Here is a 21,766-nt window from a genome sequence, read left to right as displayed (position 1 = left end):
GTCACGAGCCCGACACGTCTCCGGTCCACACTTACCCACGCATTAAGCGCCGCTATTCCCACTCCCCGCTCGATCCGGCACACACGAAACATACCCACCTGCACCCGCTCAGTAACAACATCTGGACCAGCAGCTCCTCGACCGGCTCGACGTCCAGCAGCAGAGGAAGCAATGGCGTCGGCGGCGGCGGCGGAGGTGAGCAACAAGCGGGTGACCCTGAAGAGCTACGTGACGGGGTTCCCCGGCGAGGACGACATGGAGGTCGTGGCGGCGACGGCGCGCCTGGCCGTGCCGCCGGGGTCGGCGGCGGCGGTGGTCAAGAACCTCTACCTCTCCTGCGACCCCTACATGCGCGGCCGCATGACCAAGCACGACGAGGCCAGCTACGTCCCGGACTTCGTCCCGGGGGAGGTACCGTACACTACCCTAAGCTAGCCTCTCAGACGTGCACCCCAAATTAAAAAACCTGAAATCTTACGGGCGGGTGCGTGCCAGCCGAACGTCCCAGGCACACACACTAGCCGACAAGAAACGACAGACGACCCCACACAACCGAACGCTCTCTCGTGAGAAAAATAAAGATCGCCCCATCCCCGAAGCGTCGCTTTCCTTGATACTCTCCGCCCCGCCGGCCACTGGCGTCCGGCGCCCTGGTAGCCACTCGCGCGGCCGTGGTTTCCTCGACCGTCCCAGCCGCATCGACGGCGGCGCCGGTGACCCTTGCTGTTTCCCGCGGCTTTTGGTGACACGACCACTCCCTCCCAAGTCCCGGTCTCAGAGGAAGGCCGCCTCCGAGCACCGTCCATGGTTTTCACCGAGATCCGCCGGAGCGGCACCACCCATCTCGGCATTCGTCTCGGCCGTCCCCTCACTCGCCTTGCGCTTCTCCAGCGCCGCCCTGCTTCTCCTACATCATTGGCCACCGGCGCATCTCGCCCTTCCTGCAGTTGACTTCCCACCATCAGCCTGATTCTCCTCGCCGTCGACCGGACCGCCTCCGCTGCCCAGTCTCCCGAACCGCCGGCGGAGCTCCCCTTTATCCCTTCGATGTGGTCGTTCCATCCAGGATCAGGAGTTCAGGACCATCATCGCAACTCGGCCGTAGTTGCGTCGCGTGCGCGTGTGTGGCTACGGCAGCCCCAGCTGGGCGTCTCTGTTGTGCGGTCAGTTTTTCATGATTGGGTTGTTCTTTTTTCTAGATGATGACTAGAATGTATTTAATTGCTTATTTTCAAAGATTGTTGCCTCAACGCACATGGTAGTTGCTTTATTATGTTGATTTGTTGCTTATCGTTCTTACTTCCTCCGTGCCTCAACTTTGTCAAGATTTGATTGTATCTAGATGTGTTTTTAGTGTATAGATACATCATTTAAAAAAGCGGAGTCACTTATTTTTAGAACATGGGGAGTATTAAAATTGCTCAAATTTGCCGACGGCAAAACGCATGTAGTCCATTAGCACGACATGGCTCCTTCCTCCAGCCGACGATGATCGCCGAGTTAAAACATCGTGCATAAAGTTGTAGGCAATAAAGTTGTCTACCTATTTTTATGTAGCTCATCTACGATTGTTGTGAAATTGCATATTTGGCTACTAGGATCATGAAAATGGAAGGACTCGAACCGAAAGGGTGTAGTCTAGCGCTGCGGCCTCTGGACAGTGGCAGCAATGGGCATGTTGGATAAATTTTTAGAAGCGGCATGTAGATCGTGTGTGGGAGAGGAGACCGTGAACGACAGAGGGTCGCGTTACGATGTTGCCTAGCACTGATACAAAGTTGCCTACCGCTGATTCATAGTTGCCTATCGTTGGCTCAAAGTTACCCCACCCGGTGAATGTTACCTGCTGCTATAGTGAAGAAGTTGTCCACATGGTTGAAAAATTGTTCCGGATTTTAGCTTTTTTGTGTGGCTATTTCCATGCTCAATGGAGCAACTTAGGCAATCTTGTTGGCCGACTACACAATTTTACTTTCGAACGGTGCAATTTCGGTTCCCGACGGCACAACATTGGTGTTGCCTGATAGGGCAATTTCGGTGCCCAACGGAGCAACTTTGGCGCATGACATAACAATTTTTCTGGCCGACTATGCAAATTTAGTGGCGAACGGCGCAACTTTGGTACCTGACGGTGCAACATTTGTGCATGATAAAGCAAGTTTTGTGCTTGACAAGGCAATTTTGGTGATGGCACAAGTGCGCATCAAATCCAGTTTTACCGTTCCACGGGACAAAGAGTGGGGACACAACTTGGTACTCGAAAGCACAACTTTGATGCCTAACAAAGCAATTTCGGTGCCCGATGATGCAACTTTATTGCCTGCGGATGCAACATCGGTGTCCGTCAGAGCAAGTTTTTTGTCCGACAATGCAATTTTGGTTCAAAAGGCCCAATAGTGCGTGACAATGCCCAACATGTAAATTTTGGCGTCCAACGACATAACTTTGTGCCCAATGGCGCAACTTTGCTGCCAGACGGAGCAATTTTGGTTCCCAGTAGAGCAACTTTGGTGCATGACAAATCAATTTTGTTGATAATACAGTAACACTAATGCACGACAGAGCAACTTTGGTGCGGAAGACATAACTTTTGTGCCCGCTCGAGCAACTTTGGTGCCAAAGGGCACATTTTTGGTGTCCAACCCAACAACTTTGGTGCGTGACGGCACAATTTTGATGCACCGTGACGCAACATTGGTGCCTAATAAAGCAACTTTTGTATCTGATAGGGTGCCGATAGAGCAAGTTTTGTGTCCGATGTATTTGCTTATTTTTGTTCTGTTGTTGGCTAATCGCACATGTAGTGGCCCAATTCTATCAATTTTTTGCCTAGCATCCAATAATACCGTGTGGGGCCCCTCTCTCTCACCCTTATCTTCTAGTACCTCACAGGTCTCTCTCCTTCATCCTTCCTAATTTCTTTCCCTGCCTCCCGATAACAGCGCTTGAGCAACGGATTCCAGCTGCCGCCGTCCTCCTCTCCTGCTGCTGCTAACCAGCGAGTACCAGCCGTTCCCTCTGCCCCAATTCCCCACCGGCAAGAAGCCGTTCCGGCCTTGTGTTGCTTCGCCTCCTGCTGTTCCCGACGGAGCCGCGGTCGCCACGGAGGAATAAAAGAAGGGGACGTCGACTCCGGCGGGGCACGAATCTGAGGCGGCCATGGAGGAGGCCGGCGCCATGGCCGGAGAGATTCCGCGGGAGCGACTCCGCCGTGCCGATAGGTAGCTCAGCAATTCCCGCACACGGATGAATCATGAGGAAGAGAGAGGGCAGTTTTTCTTTCCTTTTCTATCGGGCGGGGACATTGACTTTCCTAAATTGGCTGGTGTGCCAGGGACTACCAACGGGCGGTCGACCGCCCGCTAGACGTCTCCATTAAAAAATCCCCCTTCCTCGGCACAGATCTACTGTCAGTCACATCAATTTCAGGCGTAATGTTTTTTTTAATCGCGCTTTCCATGCACGGGCTCACCTGTTGGAGAAACAGCGATAGCATGTGGTGCTCTGTTATCGTGCATATTAGCGAGCTGCCAGCTCTGAATTACTACCTCTCTCTTTCACCGACGAGGGAGCAGGTTCATCTGATGGAATCCCTAATATCTTGCCCTCTCTACTAGGTTTTGACTACCTTTGGGGTGAGCAAGGTGGTGGAATCCGGGCACCCGGGTTACAAGCCAGGCGACCTGGTGTGGGGAATGACAGGATGCGAAGAGTACACCTTGATCTCTAACCCACAGTCGCTGTTCAAGATCAGCCATCCTGAATTTCCACTCTCCTACTACACGGGTGTTCTTGGTGAGCATCTCTCACAAACCAATCCGTTATTCTTTCTCTATACGATTATTGTAAAACCTCAAGTTTGTGGGTTCATTTCTTCTTGACTCTTAGACGACCGTGGTCTTGTATAATCAAGCAAATGAAACTGAACTTGGTTCGCAGACTCTTTATCCAAGTTCTTACTTCAGACTCCCAAGATCTGGGACGACGGAACTGTAGCACTTGTTAGTTGATCACGGTAAAACGTACAAGAGGAATGCATTGGACAGTCCATAGTTTGCCAGTATGTAGTATACCATATCATGTCCAGAGACTCATGCTGGGGCTCGGCTTTGTGTCTTGGAGATCTGTCCTACAAGTCTCATTATCACATATACCTTTTTCTTCATATCTTAAAATTTGACACAGTGGTCAATCTTGTTTACTAATTATGGTAGTAGTAATTTCATCATTCAGGCATGCCTGCCTTACAATGATGTACTATCAGTGTACTATGTTCATCATACTTTAAAAGCTGATACAGTACTGGTCAATCTTGTTTACTAACTATGCTACTAATTTGATCATTCAGGCATGCCTGGCCTTACTGCATATGTTGGATTTTTCGACGTGGCCAAGCCGAAAAAGGGGGAGTATGTCTTCGTCTCGGCAGCATCAGGCGCCGTAGGACAGCTTGTTGGGCAGCTCGCTAAGATCACAGGCTGCTATGTGGTTGGCAGTGCCGGCTCAGATGAGAAGGTCTGTTTTCTTCTTCCTCCCGCTGTGCACATCATGAACTGCAAGTTTCACAACATCGGTGCTATGCACCATTTTTCTCTGGGATAAATTTGCCTTCTCCTCAGGTCAACCTCCTGAAAACAAAGTTTGGATTCGACGATGCCTTCAACTACAAGAAGGAACAGGATCTCAATGCTGCACTCAAGAGGTAAATTTGCTAACCATATTCTTGTGTTCCAACTTCCAATTATAGTGGCAAATTAATAGAGTTCTCCTTGCTCTCAGGTGCTTCCCGGAGGGCATCGACATCTACTTTGAGAACGTGGGTGGCGCGATGCTTGACGCGGTGTTGCTCAACATGAGGCTGCGCGGGCGGGTGTCGATGTGCGGGCTGATCTCGCAGTACAACCTGGAGGAGCCCGAGGGCGTGCGCAACCTCTTCTGCGTCGTGGCCAAGCGCATCCGCATGGAGGGGTTCATCGTGATGGACTACTTCAGCACCTACGGCAAGTTCGAGGAGGAGATGGCGGGTTACCTCAAGGAAGGGAAGATCACCTACGTGGAGGACGTCGTCGAGGGCATCGAGAACACGCCGGCGGCGCTCATCGGGCTCTTCCATGGGCGCAACGTCGGAAAGCAGCTGGTGGCTGTCGCACGGGAGTGAGTGACATCACGTGTCAGCAATGTACTACTACGTTTCCTTGTTGGTCCATCGGGGTTCAGTTCAGACTTTTCTTTTTGAGATGAGTTCAGTTCAGACTTCAGAGTGCCTTGCGCGGTTGTGCCAATGTTCAGGTTTTTTGTTTCTTCTTTTTCAGATGTGTTGGTGATTGGTGAACACGGAATCTGAATGCCTAGTACAAGTACTATGCAATAATGTAAGCCGTTGTATTCGGATTCGCATACTTCGTTGTACCCACAGGACCCACATTCCCATTCCAAACCCATCTCTTTCTCCATATATGGTCAAGACTAGGGTTGAAAATGGATGGGGATCGCATACATATACGGATTGGATAGTGTTCTTCCCATATTTTCATATTTTTAGAACGAATATGGATGAGGGTCAAGGCGTGGTCGACCAGCGCTCATCCCGGTGGGGGCTTGGGCACCGGAGGCGGCGGCCTCTGCGAGGTGAGGGCGGCGCGGTCCCTGGCGGCGGGGAGCGCTTGCTGATGCTGAGGACCGTCTCCTCGGTCGCGTGGGCGGCGTGGAGGCGGTGGAGGGTGCTCGGGCCGCGGTGGTTGCCCGTCGACCTCGTGGCCGGATCCGAAGACGCGAGGCCGGATTCCATGTGGTACCCACCCCAAGGCCATGTCATCCGGCGTTCTCGTCGGTGTGGTTGGGGTGGCGAGGGCGGGGGCTCGGCCGGGAGAAATCCTTGGCCGGCGGTGGCGGTCACAGGCCGTCGGCGACGTCCCGGACGCCGTCTTCCTCCTTGGAGGCGATGCGAGGTATATCCCCCTCCCTCCTTCCTTTGGCACCCGGGTGAAAACCCAAATCTTTCGATTGGGCGGCGACGGCGCCCTGGCGTCGTGTTTCTTCTTGAAGGCGCCGCCTTGGGTCGGCGGAAGGTGTCCGAGCTGCGTGGATGTCCTGGTCTGCGGTTGCGGCACTTGCCGTGTCTTCTTTGGCGATCTCCGTCCTGATGCTGAAGTCTTTTGGGTGGCCGGTGCGTTGGCCGGCGGCGATGCCTGTGGTCCTTCGCGTGCGGTGGTCGTGTCTGGTTCCTGTCCTTGGTTTGATGCCCCTGGTGCTCATTCGTGCTCTAGGGAGAGCTACTCCGCTTGCCGACGGTCCGGCGCCCTACGATCCAGGGCGAGAAGGTTGGGACCTTCTTCGGAAGTGGAGGCGGATGGCATTCGGGCTGCGATGCAACAGGACTTGACGGTGGCAGGATTCCCGGTGGCGAGCTTCATGGCGTTGTCCCTCCTCCGCTTTGGTTCTTCCTTGAGATGATGACCTTGATGACAAGTTGTTTGCTTTGTAATCTTTCGTTTGCTTGTTCATCGATGTTTGTAAGCTGTGCTTCAGCATCCTGTAACACTTGCCGGCAACGGCCTTATTAATTTAAGGCAGGGCTACGGCCTTCTCTTTAAAAAAAAATATGGATGAGGAATTTGGAGCGAATGTTACTCGAATATGGCTCGGATATTTTCTCAATTCGGAGTGGATACAAATATAAAGAAATAATACTCATGTTTTATAATGAGCCAACTACAGAATGTTAGAGAGATAAATATACTTATATAATGTATAGTAGTTTTTAGTTCAATCCTATAAATAATATTTGATTGATTTGTTAGTTTTTCTAGGTTACGTTGGGTTAAATTACTGAAATTGGCTAGCATAATCGGATTCAGATATGTCCATTTCCATATCCACATTTACTTTGGGATATAGTATTTGTTTTCGTAAAATGGATTTGGATATTTATCATATCCATTTCCACTAACATCTGAATTCGGATGTTATCACTTTAATTTTCAATTTCTCGAATACGAATGTTGGATCCGCAGACAGGACATCAATCGGAGAAAATCAATTAGATCCTAGAAAACATGTTGAAAGCCTATGCTCGAGACTTTGGAGGCTCATGGGAAGATCATCCACCGCTACATGTATCAAATTAGTATTCAAATAGCACCATTTGAAGTTTTATATCAAATTAGTATTCAAATGGCACCATTGTAAACAGCTTAATTAAGGTATGAGCAACTTAATTACTGGAGATAGTCAACTTATGATTTCACTATCAAACGTGATTATTACACAATAAGAGCATCTCCAGATGCGTCCCAAAGCGTCCCCCAAACGGCGTCGAATTTATCGTTTGGGGGACGTGTTTCCTTCATTCCGCGCTTGGGGGACGTCATTCCCCAGCCGCATCCCCAAACGCGCCCCAAAACTTTAAAATATTATATTTTTATTTTAATAGATAGTAAATGTGTAGGTAACGTTGTACTAGTATTCAAAGCGATGCAACATAAACAAATTACATATAAAAACTTCGAAAAAACATAAACAAATTACGTATAAAAAGTTAAACTACTTCTTCTTTGAGGGCCCCGCCTCGTCATCCTCACGGTGGCGTTTCCTGCTCGTCACCTCTTCCGAATAGGCGGTGTCGTTCGACGCGTCGGATTAACTTGTGTCCTCCTCGTCGTCAACGGTGCTCGCCGGCTGCGCCTTCACCTTCGCTTTCGCCTCCGCCTTCGCCGGGCCTCCGCCGCCGCTGCCTCCTCAGCCTCTTCCTCCTCCTCCTCGGCCTCCCATTCCTCGCTGTTGTCCGGCATCGGGGAATCATCGCTGCTAGGCGTCGCAGCTTTGTCCCACCAGTGGCGCCATCCCGGCGGCTTACCCTCACTGTTGGTGTCTGATGGCAGCTGAGAGAGGTCGCTCATTGTGAGAGAGAGAGGAGCTTTCGATGAATGGCGGCTGGTTGTAGATCGGAAAGCGCATACGAGCGCGGATGAATAGCGACGCAGTTATCGAAGAAAGCGGCGGTTGCTCTTCCCCGGAGTTTGCGCTCCATTCCGGCGGTTCGCGTGTCGATCGACGCGGTTGCCAATATGACGGTTCCTCTTCCCCGCAACGGCACCGTCGCTACGTAGATGGCGGTTGAGCGTCTATTCGCTGACGCGTCGGGCCCGCGTCTTCTGACCTCGCTTTTCGTTGTGTCCGGTGTGCTCGGAGCATCCCCTATGTAGCGGGGACGGGTTTGGAGCGCCGGACACCGTATTAAGCTACGCCGGACGGAAAGGACCTTTGGGGCGCGTGGCTGGGAACGAGTTTTTATTCGATGGCGCCCCAAATCTTTTGGGGGCCGCTTTGAGGGACGCGGTCTAAACAACTTGATTAATGATCTGAAACAACTTCTCATGTGCATCGTCAATCATTTCCAGTCCAGAGAGGGGGGAAAGGTTGCAGTACAAATACAAGCAATCTTGTTCTCATGCGCCAGCAGGTTGGGCTCCACAAGCAATCTTGTTCTCACGCGCCAGCAGGTTGGGCTCCACAAGCAATCTTATTCAGAGGAACTTCCGGCATCAATAGCCCGCTCCAGGAAAGGGGCGTCCACCACGAGAAAGGTTGCACGAGAACTCCTATGGCCGAGCGCTGGCCACGGCCTCGCCTGCTCCTCCCCGCACCGTCGCCCTCTCTGCTTTTCCCGCCGCCGCGCCTCCCTGCCTTCCCAGCTTCCTACTTCTGCCGCCCTCCTTTTTTCCCCGCCACTGGGAGGTCCTGCGGGCATGTCGTCGGCGGTGCGGCTCCGCGAAGAATCGGAGGGCGTGCACCTGGCCGTTGGCGAGGCTCCGCTCGAGCGCGTAGCCTGGTCGAGAAACACGGCGCCGACCAACGCCAGCCATTCCCGTGACGGGAACTCATGTGCGTCGGGCAGCCGTAGGTGGGCCTCGGAGTCGCACGAGCACCAGGCACCGAACGTCATGCGGAAGGGATGTGCAGCAGCGGGAAGCACTGGTACGGCCGCGGGAAGCTGGAGCCAAGCCGATGTGATGCTTGAATTCGGAACATGGAGATTGAATTTGGGACGTCACCGGTAGGGGACCAGGACACTGGCGGAAATCCCAGGCGGCGCAGGCGGAGGGATGCAGGGATGCGTTTTACCTGCGCAGGTGGGATCGTCGGGTGGAAGCTGTCGGGACGATCACCATCGAGCACTTGGGTAAATCTATTTGCTGCATTGTTGATGGAAACACTAGGAACGACACCATACTTTAAAATTAATGTCAAGAAATATGCACCTGCCATCAGCATTCCCACAACAAACTCTGCAACTCAGCTGCTGCTGCAGAATTCTCTCTGGGTGACATCAAAAGGTAAATCAATACTACATGCCAATTTGAAAACGATTCACAAAATTGTAAAGCATGATACATGCCAAGCATGAGACGAGCATAAACACTGGAAGTTCATTTTTCCAAGGGCCAAAGTGCCAATCAGCAGCTGCATACGATTTCTGACCATTCGAGTTATATTACAAGGTATGATCTTTCCCGTCTTATGTACAATTGGTGCTAGTGCTAATAACGCACGAACAAGACAGGACAGGGTGCAGGCACTGTGGCATTGGCAACCTAGCTACAGCGTCACTCTGAGTAGATTAGGTCAAAAACTGCACGACTAATGTAACTTGAAGCTTCAGTGATCACATATAAGGCGGCCCTCTGCCAGAAGAGTCTGGTCCTCGGTATGGATAATGTGGAGGATCACCAGACATGTCTCTTCCATATCCAGGGACATCAGGGACACCTCTTGTTACATAGTTCGTATCCGCGAGGGTGGGAGCATATCTGTCCATTACTGAGCTCCCTGGTGCACCTGGACCCAGGTACACGGGTGCATACTTGTCCATGGCCGAGGCTCCTGATCCACTTGCACCAAGCAACACCGAACCATACCTATCGATGACTGAGCTTCGTGATGCAGTTGTACCAGAGAGCCCGTAAGACTGCGAAGTTAAAGATGGCTGGTCATATCTAGCACCTGAAGAACCAAGGGAGTATCGACTGTTCCGAAGGTAATCATCCTGCCTCCTATCTCCCTGAGCTTGCAGACTGTACACATCGCCAGCTGGGGCTGCAGTATACTGCTTGGGCAGATCTTCAATACTGGAGCTGTACTTCTTTGATATATCATCGGCACTGGTATACAACATAGGATCGTTCTTCTCTTCAGGAGCATCATTGAGCCAATCACTGGGCATCAAATAACTTCCCTGATATGTAGGGATGTGTGAATCTTTCTCATGATAACTCGTATTACCATCCAGGTGTGCTGTCCTATAATCAGAAGGTTGTTTAGTTGTTACAAAAGGGGAATCGCTTCTGGATCTGTATTGAGCATTGCTGGTCTGAGGGGACGACATACTCATGTCTGATCCTGCTCTCTTGGATTCCTGTACACGAGCATTTATTCCATCGTCACATAGAACATGTCTTTGATCTTGGTGAATAATCGTTTTACTCGGAACTCTTGTCTCCTCATAGGCAACTTCCACTTGCTTTTCTGGAGGCATGCTATCTACTTCGTCCGGGGTCCTTTTCCTGCTCCTGTCATCAGAGCTCTTGCTTACATCCATGCTATTCTGTTTTCCTGGTTGGCGCATTTGTTGAGAGCTAGCTTCAGCTTGCTTCTTCACAGGGTGGTTATCTGATACATTCGCCTCTCTGTCTTCTCCAGATCTAGCTAGTTTCTCCGCATTGCATTTAGCTTTGGCTCTCTCTTCAACAGATCTATCTTGTTTCCTAACAAGGGGTTCATTTGATTGAGTAACATCTTTTACACAGGATGATGTCCTCTCTCTACTCTCTTTCATTTTGCCTGTTGGAACCTCTCTGACATCATGTGCAGTCTTCTCTTTAGCTTTTCCTGATCTCCCATTTTGTTTGCTTTTCTCAGGCTTAGCTGGTCTGCGCAAAGGTACATCAGAAGATTTAGTTTCTTTCTTCACAAGGATACCATCGGATCGATTACCCTCTTCAGTACCGCAAGCAACCATCCCCATATTTGTGTGATTATGCTCCTCGGCTACTTTCTTATGCTTTTTTGTCCAATCAGGACGGCTCCACAAATAGAGGGGTGGTGCAGATATATTCCACCCTTCAATTGATTGGTCATCCACACTAACAGAACCAGGGTAATAAAATGACTGCAAATTAAAAGAAAGACGTTAACCAAAACAACTAGAGAATAAACTGTGCTCAAAGTCAATAGGATTTATTGAAGTTCTGAAGTTATTTACCTTCCCAGCAAGACAGTAACCATCCTCCCAAACCAAATCATAAGGTGTCTTCTTCTGGTCTAGCCTGGTAATACCACAGAACGAAGAAACTATGAACAGAGTTCCCAAAACGTGTGAAATAAAGAGATAATACATTAATCTTTAAAAATGAACACAGCAGCCCATTACCTTTTAGTTTCCTTTGGAACAATTAGTACAATGAGCTTAGGCTTAAAAGACAATGCTTTGTCAATAAATTTGTTTGCAAGGGCTGCTTTGACTCCAAAAGGAGGATTAAGCCCCATTATCTACAAGAAATAATCAGATATTAGCCAGGTGTAGGAATAATAACTAATATAAAGTATAAACCAACTTGTGTCTGAACCGAATTAAACATACTAGTTGAGAACCGCGAGGAAGTTCGTTCGGCTGCACGGTCATCCAATCCCTCTTTTCAAAGCAAAAGCTATTCTGAAAAGGGCATAAATGTTAGGAGTTACCATAAAGGCACGAAAGCAGCTGAAACTCGAGTAACGGCACTTTCTGGGCATGAATAAAAAAACACAATTGGTAAGTTCTAATGCGTTTGCTTCCAAGAGTTGGATTTGATGCAAAGGTTTACGAGTAGTCGAGTCAAGTCATCAGGGTACCTACTTGTGGATTTGTCACAACTAGTTACAGTTAGTTGCGACTGATCTTCTAATAGCCGTTGACTACCATCACTACAAACACTAACTATACACTAATGTTGCACCAAAAATAACTTGAGACTGCAGGATCCATGGACGGATTATACTCATTTATCAATTAAAAAGACTCAGTAGTCTCCAATATTACCTGTGGTTGGATAAGATCAAAATTCTTGAAATGGCAATTCTTCTCAACATGATCAAGTTTTTCTTTCATCAATCGACAGAAATCATTTGCACCACAGCAGAAATCCACTATCTGCAAGTCCAATGGAATTTAAAATGTCAAGGACTGATACGAAATAGAACATTGAACCAGTGAAGTTATGTTGACTGTTAGGACAAACGAAATTAGTTTTTATGAGAAACATACACTTCTTTTTTGCGCCGGGCAAAGAAATATGTTAACATAAAGAGTACAAATGTAAATATGCAACAAGATCAGCATGAACCAAAATTAAACAAATGATGGATGAAAGCCAAGCATCCTAAAAACAAAACTAAAGAGCCTGCGGCCGTAAAAAGAAGTAATCCATACAAATACCTGATGATTAACAAACATAACACCTATCCCATGAGATATGTGCTACTCCCTCCGTCCATAAAAGGACGTCGAAAGTTTGTCCATAAAATCCGAATTTAGACAAACTTTCGACATCTTTTTATGGACAGAGGTAGTATTTTTTTACATCAGGAATCAAGAACACAATGCAACTGTAGGCAGTAACTTCGTACAAACCTCCAATCTACTAGTTAAGTTCATATTGATATCATCTACGGTGACTTGTTATCACTTATCACAGCAAACATAATTATAGTGTGATAACTGCAGCCTATAAAATAAAGGGCATGCACAACCGATAGTACATGACATGCTGTCACATATATTTAGCATTTTAAAATTACTACAAGAACACTGCTTCTGTGGAGGGCATAGTCAATGCTGAGCCTGTTGAACCAGACAGAAAACATACCGTGTCACCAGGTTCCACATACCAATGAAGTCTATCAACAATCTGTACCAAAAAAACATGCAAGCTCATCATAAATAATAGTACGGAATTTTCAGAAAATGATTCTATGAAGAGGCATAACAAATAGACACTCAAAAGTACTCAACAATCTGTACCAAAAAAACATGCAAGCTCATCACATATAATAGTACAGAATTTTCAGAAAAATAATTTATGAAGAGACATAACAAATAGACACTCAAAAGTACTCAGCAGGCAATGAACTGGAGCAACCAGTCAGCTCTTATATTTTCCTCTCAAATAAATGGTGATCCTTAACCAGTTAATAGCTCTTGACGTAATTTTCAGAGTGACGTCCAGCTGGCGAACCTTTCCTGGTTTCTAACTCACAATAGCAAAACATTTGGATCATGCATAAGACATGAAATATATCTATTCCACTACAAAAGGAAGATCAAAAAGGTGTCAATTAGGCCATGAAGCTGACCTTTTATTATCTGCTGGTTTCTTGAACCTTTTTTATAATGCAACATTTTCAGGAAGAACTAACTTAATAAAATGGACTCAAGTCAGACTTTTAACATACACGATATTTTTGATAGATGGAACTCAAAACTCAAGCAGAAAATAATCCCACAAAGCCAGGAAGGAAAAAAGGCCACAACCTCGGTTTCTAGCAGCCACCACAAAAATAAAATAAGATTCGAGTTCAGATAATTTTCGGCATGTGGTGGCAACTAGAAACTTCCTTAGCTACGCAAAACAATATGTAGAATTCATAGTTCAGAACAATATATAATCAAGGCTTCATATACGTCTGGATAAGAATATACCTCAACAAGCTTTTCCACCTTTGTGAAATGTCGACCAAGAGAACTGTAGCGAGAGCCATGGATGAAAGGCGAGAGATATACTCTGAGCCTAGTCTGTTAGGAAAAACAATCTTAAGTTAACCATAATAATACTGAAAGGTGAATGGTCTGACCAACTAAGCATCACAGTATGCTCTCGTCGATGTTGAAAGTGCTCACTTCTGCAAAGAAGATTTTAACTAACGTCGCATTGCAACTTTCATAGATCATGAGAAAATTGAAATATTCTGACTAACTTGGTCAACTTAACCACAAGCTTACTTGCATTAACATGGAGGCACAAATTACTCTCCACATACCAAGTACTGACTTCAGAAGATAACAGTCAACTAAAATGAATCTCTTAATAGTGAATGTATTAATGAAAACGATGGACATATCGCTTAAAACATATCGAGATATATCATAACATTTGAGTCAAAAAAGATTTATCATATCAAAGAATGGTGACTGATAAGAAAACATGTCCGTGCTACACCTTCGGTAAATATCTTTGAAGCACAGAAAGATCGTGGCAAAAATCTCAAAGCAGGAATTATATACTGTCTATGACACAGTTTCTATAAATAAAAAAGTCAATATCTGTTTAGAATATACATACATGCCACCTTGCGAGCTGTGTCAAAACTTGAGGTTCACACGCTGCTTTTGCATAATTAACACTATTTCCATCATGCAGCATTTTTAGAGCTGCTCCTACAGCCTAAATAGCCCATAAATCAGAAAATGTTGAAGAAAATTAGTAACTAGTGTGAACTAAAAGTTGCATCAATTCATGTGGAAGTACTGAAGGGTAAAAGCACCTTAACAGATTGCTCAAGCCTGCCTGTTGCAACAATCTTGTCTGTTTGCTTGCCAGAGTAGACATGAGTTGAAGGCACAAAACACTTCCTTGATATATCATGTAGTGTCAAGGAAGAGACGTCTTTTTCCACCAGAGCAATTACCCTGCAAGTAAGGTTGAAAACATTTTATGTACTACAAAGAGGACTCTAAAGTCTAAACTCCAAACAATGTTTGATCATCTTAGCTCTGCACTACCGTACCGTGGCAATAAGATTGAAACCAAAAAAAGGCTAAACCTATAACACAATAGGAGAAAACTGTAGCAAGATAAATGGGTAACCCTTTCTAGGCCTTGGTTAGATCCAAGAGAATTACATTAAGTCTGGCATGGTGATGGATTTTTTTAGTACGTTTGGCTGGGCCAAAGAATACCTTACCATAAAATCAGCTAGCCAACGATGGGGAAACGCTGGACTAGATGGTTCTAGGGCACACCAGAAAATTAGAAACAATCTAAATGCAGGCAATATTACACAAACCAAGCTACCCCCTTACAGAATACTGTACAATAAACACACAGTCACATACAAATGTGTATTGATTGCAATCCTCAGGTAATTATATCAACTGACTAACCTTTTTTCTATTTCGCTGTTTACTCTAGGAAATGAACTCTGTGGCATGTTCCCTGTAGTAGATAAGTGTGAACTTGTCAAGTATTTTTCTTGCTCCTTTGCAGGTCTTGGACTGCTTACAGAAGAATCCCTGGCCAAATTTGGTTCAGTACTCTCTGGTTCAGGCTGTGTCTGTTTAAATAACTTTGCTTTTTTCTTCTCAGGCTTTTCAACAAACTGCTCGGATGAACTCTTCACGTCACTTCTTCTGGCACGTTGATCTTCTTGAACACGGCCCTTCATTGGCAAGTTTGCAGGTTTATTTGAAGGTTGATCAGGAAATGTCTCACCAAAAGTCCTCTTTTTCTTCTTAGTTGACACATTGGTTTTCTTCTTTAGAAAATCTGATGCTCTTACAATTTTGGCAATACCCGGAAACTTTATATGATTTCTGACAGGTGTTTCAAGGTCACTATCTATCTCATGGTCCCTGAACAGTTTACAACAAATCAGGAACTGAACAATGTAGAGAAAGCATTTAATGAATAAGTGAAGGAGCTACTACATACAAGCAATAGATCAAAATTCTTTTTGAAAGGTCCCAGGCCCGTGTAACAATGTCCTCATCATCATCGCTATCTTCAAAGGGAATTTCTCTGAAATAGTCTCATGTATGAGAAGAATATAAGAGACCATATACACGTATCAAGAAAATTCAAAAGACAAAGCAACTCCTGGCAGGACCTTGGCAGACATTTTCGGTGATATGACTTTGGACAGCGTCTACAAACAGCGAACTGCAAATGTTCTTCTGATCTGTCCTCCAGACCTTTACATTGAAAGCACCAATGAATGGGGCACGTAAATGAAAATCCACCTGCTATGCTGTTCTCCTTTTCTACGGCTTCAACCTTGTTGTTAGGATGAAGTCGTCGTGCAACACATTTGGGGTGGTAAAAGTACCCACAGGTAGCGTTATTACAAAGAAACACCTAAAGAATGATGCCAGAATTAGCAAAACTACAGAATCAAAACAAGCACTGAAGATAATACAGTTCACATTATAATTAATTAGATGACCTTTTAACAGATGGAATTATGCAATTATTCAATATTTAATGATTCCATAAGGCAGATCTGCTACAAAAAAGTGTTAATTACCTAGTCATTAGCTATTGCAATAAACAGATGTGCTACAAATAAGTGGTAATGGCCCTAGTATCTGATTCACGGAACAATTACACTATTTCAGAGCATTTAGAACATCTACTTTAAAAAATCTCAACTAGATAGTCTTTCACAGTACCCCTTCTAGTTCTATAGTCCTATGTGAATATAGTGGTGGCTGAAAATCACTATTACCAAATGAACAATGAAACCAAGTGAAAAAAGCTCAAACAATGGCATTGTACCTTAGCAGTTGGTCCATCCGAAGGCTCCAATACTCCACAAATAAAGCATTGATGTTGCTTATACTCACAGTTCTTGCACAAAAATGTTTTCATTGCCTAGAACACATAACAAAGAGAAAATTCAATACAGAAAATAATAAGCTTGAATTTCAGGTCATCTTTACCAGTCAGGGATTTCAAAAGCTACCTCAACTTCTGCCTCCGTGAACCCAAGGGTATCACACTGAGAATCTTCGCCTGTTCCTATTTTGGCATGGAAAGACCTCATACATGGGCCATCACACCTACAATAGAACAATAGTGCAAGCAGGACACGTAGAGGGATTAGGTTGTTGGTATTGCATGGGTACTGCATGATGAGCACAAGGAATGTGACATTACAGTGATGAAATAAGAAAAATCAATAACTGTGGGGAACTTATGAAATATCAATTATCCAGAGTGTTTTTGAGCATAGGGGTTGAGCAATCTTAGCAAGGAAAAACAGCAAAGCGCACACACTATAGTCGTGACCTGGATTCTATACAAACATGAGCACACAATACACACGGGCAAGGCAGGAAGGTGTCAGCTAGCAGCTAGGCAAGCTAGGCGGATGCCATTTAGCAGGTCGGGGAAGTTAGTTCCACCTTCAAAAAAATATCACAACTTATAGGAGGTGATGGCTTCTTAAAAATAACCTAACAAAGTCAATGGTCTACAGTCAAGCAGCTCCACAACTAAAACTAACTGGAAGAGGTTAGAAAAAAGGAGGTTAGACGCTTGTTGGCTGATAGTCTTAATAAAACTCCCTCAATAAATCTTTTGGTCGTGGATCAAATACCACAATTGCAGATGTATTGTCTGAAACTTGTAATCCTGACAAATCATAGTAAAGTATCTTGTTGTAAAATTAACAAATTGTACTTCAATTGCAGATGTATTGTCTGAAACTTGTAATCCTGACAAATCATAGTAAAGTATCTTGTTGTAAAATTAACAAATTGTACTTCAATTGCAGATGTATTGTCTGAAACTTGTAATCCTGACAAATCATAGTAAAGTATCTTGTTGTAAAATTAACAAATTGTACTTCTCTTATATCGGCAAAACAAGAGCTGGACTGATCATCGGTAAATAGTTCCAGCTATGCTCCCTGATGGTCACTCAGAAGAACTAATGCTTGGTTGGTATGGCTAAAATTCTTATCATGGATATTAGTCCTGCCTGTAGATAGGGAAAGATTTTAAGGTCACCTACTCATCCTATGGAAGATTTGCACCTACCCAAGCAGATCTCCTCCATTGTCACATATGGCACAAGTGAAATCAAACAAATCATCCTCCTCATCTTCATCAGATTCAGTACTGCCATCAGCAACCATATCCTCAACATCCTCATCAGCGGCAATAAATGACTCCTTCATTTCAAAATCATCTGAATCAACCTAGTTGAAATAATAACAAGGGACATGGTTAATTTCCTATTGATTTTCTTCCAAATTTTTTAAGAGAATTCACAATCAACCACATACCTTGCTTATTTGTTTCTTAGATTTTTCTTCAACAAAAGCTTGAAATATCTGTGAAAAAATTCATAATAAAAGATGTTACAAACCAAAGCACGTGAGCACATCAGTCAAGAGTTCTATTTACGGTCAACAGCTGTACAATCGGTAAAGTTAGATTTTGCGAGCACAAGGCACTAGTTAGGGGGCAGCCAGATTTAGTCATTCAATGATCGTATTAGTTAGTTACATTGGCATTACATCCTTAGGGGCCAAGTTAGTCATCCCTCTACGTAAGAGGGGTCATGCACACATCTATGATCAGCCAAGCAATTAATTTAAAAGTTTTAGTTTCTACTCTGCCTCTTCTACCCTAATTGCCTCCGTTTTCTCCCTCGAACCTAGCCTCATGTACCCTATGATCTAGTGAGTAGTGACCATTATTTGGTAATCAAAGGCAACTGCTGCTTCGCCATCAATGGCTTGCAGCAGGGTTTTCGATCTTGCCATGCCATTGTAAGCAGTCAAGTGCAGCAATGTGGATGACGACATGCCCAGCAGCAGTCACATTATCTGACATCTCATTAATTGAGTATGTGAGCGATAACCACTAAGCTCAGCTGTTCTATATACCAGCAGGCCCTCCTGCAACGGCAGTCTGCACTCCAGTAACAATGAATCCCTTTTGATGGTGAAGAAAAAGGTCCAAGAGGCTGCACGTGGCGATGGCTTCTGCCCACGCAAACGCACTCCAATTGCGGCAACAGCGCGACATCTCGCAGTGGTGGCGTCGCTTAGGCGCCGACGGCGAAAAAGGACTGCAGCACTGAAGCTGGCATATGTGGGTTCCACGGTGGAGGCTACAACACTTTGGGAGATGACAATGATAACCTTCCACTGCAACAGAGAATGTGGTGGTCTGAATGTTGCGTCCAGGCATCCAGTGGCACAAGAACGATGGGCTTTGGTGATGCTTGCAGAATCCCCCAAGGAAATTGTTGAATGCAAAAGAGACAGTGCCTTTGCAAATCATTTCTGCTTCTATAGTAGATAATAAAGGAAAGAATGTGCATGTCCTAAAAAATAGAAGAACTTGCAAGTTTCCATGAGCTACACATCTCCTATAAAGGATTGCATGTGCGTACATACAAGGACGTTGGCTAGTTTGGAAGCCAGTCCTAGTAATTCAACTAAGGATTATGGTACTATTAGTTAGGAAAGTTGGGACTAGATCCTGAGGGTCCAAGTTATCCATTCCTCTACAAAAGAGATGGTGTGTACTCATGTATCAGCCAGGAAATGATTAAGAAGTTTCTAGCTTGCAATCTCCTGCTGTCTCTTCAACCTCTTTCTCAAGCCTATTCTCGACTACCCTATGGTCTAGTGACCATTAGGATTGAACAAAAGGTAGATGAAGTACGTGCACATCACTTTACTCACATGTTTATAACCCAAACTGATATGCTGAATTTGTAGTCTTAAGAACAAAAATGATTTTTTACATGAAGAAATCCTAGGCAGATATAACAAATACTGCAACAAAGAAAGGAACTACCAGTGGCTAAACAGACTCATGAGTTGAGGAAGTATGCCAATACAACTATACAACAAGTACCCCCTCAGTTCACTAGTGTAAGACCTTTTAGCTTTTTTCGTAAATGTGTGTATCTAGAATTCTAGACGCGTTTTAGTGTGTAGGTTCACTCATTTTGGCCTGTATCTAGTCCACTTTGAAATATCTAAAAGGTCTTAGACTAGTGAACAGAGCAAGTAGTAACCATAAAACAATGAAGTGTATATTTCAAATTCGAGACGAAAAGGAAACATAATACTCCAACTCAAGCATTAAACCAAAGGTTAATCATGTAGTTGGTTAGCCCTCGGATTCCATGGACCGGCTTGATCCTGACCTTTACTGCGATGCTGCGAACAAATCATATTCTAATCAAGCAAAGTTTCCCACATACAGGATCAGAGAATGCGCACCTCGGATTTCGCTAACTTCGAATCCTTCTCGGCGAACTGCTTCATCAGCGAACGGTGACTCCTGAAATCTTCCTTGGACGGCCTAACGTCAAACTTGCTGAAAACATTGAACATGTCGCGAGCGCTCAGTAAAGTATCAGGGGAGTTTGTCGTGCAAGGAGAAAATGAGCAGAGAGCAGTTAGTACTCGAAAACTTTGCGGAGGTGGTTCCACAGGCTCTTCTCGGGCTCCTCGGGCTTCCTCCTGAGGAAGTGAAGCATCCGCACGGTGATAAATACCGTTCTGAAACTCTCCTCGTAGCTGTTCCTGGGCTTGGCGAGGCTTATCCAGCCGCCTTCCTTGGACAGCACCGCGACCTCGGGCTGCCGGCCTTCGAGCCCCAGCCTCCAGGCAACCACCTGCTTGTAGACCGGGATGCCAGGGTCGGCGGTTCCCCGCAGGAATACGTTCGCTTCGCATTCGGGTGCCTCGTCCGGGTCCTCGGCGAACCGGATCGGCAGGAGCAGAGAGGCAGACGGGGTGCTTCTCGTCGTCGACGAAGAAGTAGTCCGACACCGCCTTCAGCTGCGGCTCCAGGTCGTCGTCGTCGTCGGACATCATCATCATGGCTGCCGGAAAGGGGGGGGAGAATCCAGGGGAGATGTTAGTAGGGAAACAACGGCACTACCTCGTCTCGGATTGCGGTTCCGCGGGGGGGAGCGGGTTCGTAGCGGCCAAACCTGCAGCCGCCACGGCGGGGGGGACGAGGAGCACCGGCCGCCCCGCCTCCGCGCGGGTCTCGCCGGTCGGCGGCGGATGCTAGGGCCTGGGGCCTTCTCCCCCTTCCTTCTCCTCGGGGCGTGGGTGAGGTCGGCGGGGGTGAGGTCGGCGTCGATGGTCTTGGCGGTGGAGCCGGGCTAGGGCATAGGGTTTTCTCCTCCGCTCCCGTCCTCTCTCAACCTCCTCCTCCTCCTTCTCAGGTGCGCTAGTTCTGGTGGTTCGTGCAATCGTGCGTCCCAGAGGGGCCGGTGAGGGCGTCCTCGGTCCATACCTCTTCTTCTGGGCCTGGATGGCTGCCCGTGGGCTTCTGTTACTTGAAACGCCCACTATTTGCCATCAGAAATTCACATATCTCATAAAAAAAAAGACCAGGTCGGAGGCTACCAGGCTATTCTCAAAAAAGGAAAAAAAAATAAAACGAGCCAAGCCTGATGGAGAGAATTCGACAAAAGTGTGTACAGGAGTTCGCCCGTATCCTCCACCCGTATCGACTTCGACCACGAAAGTTTAATTTTTCGACGAAAACATCACTGAGTTTACCGGACACAGGGGAATACGTATGTACTGTCCACCGGTAACAGATCTAGGTTCGTGATCTAAACCCTAACCGATGTATCCAACACGGTGGTGACCGTCGGTACGGGTGGGTTCGACCCGTACCGCCCGCCCGTACCGAGGGTTCAGCCTTTAATCGACATGGTCCTAGGAGAGCAATGAACGGTTCAATATCTCATATTGGATAATTAGATAAGTTCATACTTTTTAAAATTTCTTGTTGATTCTACACGTTCGAAATCAAAGTTTATGCCTGCAATCGTTGGACTATATCATAGAAACCTAATGCCTATACTTTTATTATGAGAAAATTTCAGCACCATGAATATTGGACAACTATTCCGTACGAACCGAACCGGTGGTGCTAGTGGCTCGAGCAACCACCTCGACTCAC

At 46.1% G+C, this 21,766-nt stretch overlaps 2 protein-coding genes across 2 annotated transcripts; one reads left to right on the top strand and one right to left on the bottom strand.

Moving 5' to 3' along the window:
- Positions 1-171: 171 nt before the first annotated feature.
- On the top strand, positions 172-5,305 carry LOC124654005 (2-alkenal reductase (NADP(+)-dependent)-like). The gene is made up of 5 exons (XM_047193052.1): positions 172-411; positions 3,618-3,795; positions 4,349-4,515; positions 4,620-4,702; positions 4,780-5,305. Exons 1-5 carry the CDS (start codon positions 172-174, stop codon positions 5,156-5,158), a joined length of 1,047 nt encoding a protein of 348 aa, XP_047049008.1. The 3' UTR covers positions 5,159-5,305.
- A 4,111-nt stretch (positions 5,306-9,416) lies between these two features.
- LOC124653500 (protein ENHANCED DOWNY MILDEW 2-like) lies at positions 9,417-20,522 on the bottom strand (the record flags this gene model as incomplete). The annotated part of the gene is given in 18 exon segments (XM_047192555.1): positions 9,417-11,167; positions 11,261-11,324; positions 11,429-11,547; positions 11,639-11,710; positions 12,077-12,187; positions 12,903-12,944; positions 13,736-13,828; positions 14,376-14,477; positions 14,578-14,722; positions 15,197-15,664; positions 15,744-15,830; positions 15,919-16,166; positions 16,587-16,682; positions 16,774-16,870; positions 17,852-18,012; positions 18,100-18,147; positions 20,059-20,155; positions 20,245-20,522. Coding segments are annotated over 18 exon segments (3,831 nt in total), but the record flags the coding sequence as incomplete, so codon positions are not given.
- Positions 20,523-21,766: the final 1,244 nt, after the last annotated feature.

This window comes from Lolium rigidum, chromosome 5 (genome assembly GCF_022539505.1).
Source record: "Lolium rigidum isolate FL_2022 chromosome 5, APGP_CSIRO_Lrig_0.1, whole genome shotgun sequence".
Taxonomy (NCBI): Eukaryota; Viridiplantae; Streptophyta; class Magnoliopsida; order Poales; family Poaceae; genus Lolium; species Lolium rigidum.
The sequence above is the reverse complement of the archived record's forward strand: the minus strand, read 5'-3'. Positions and strand labels throughout refer to the sequence as shown.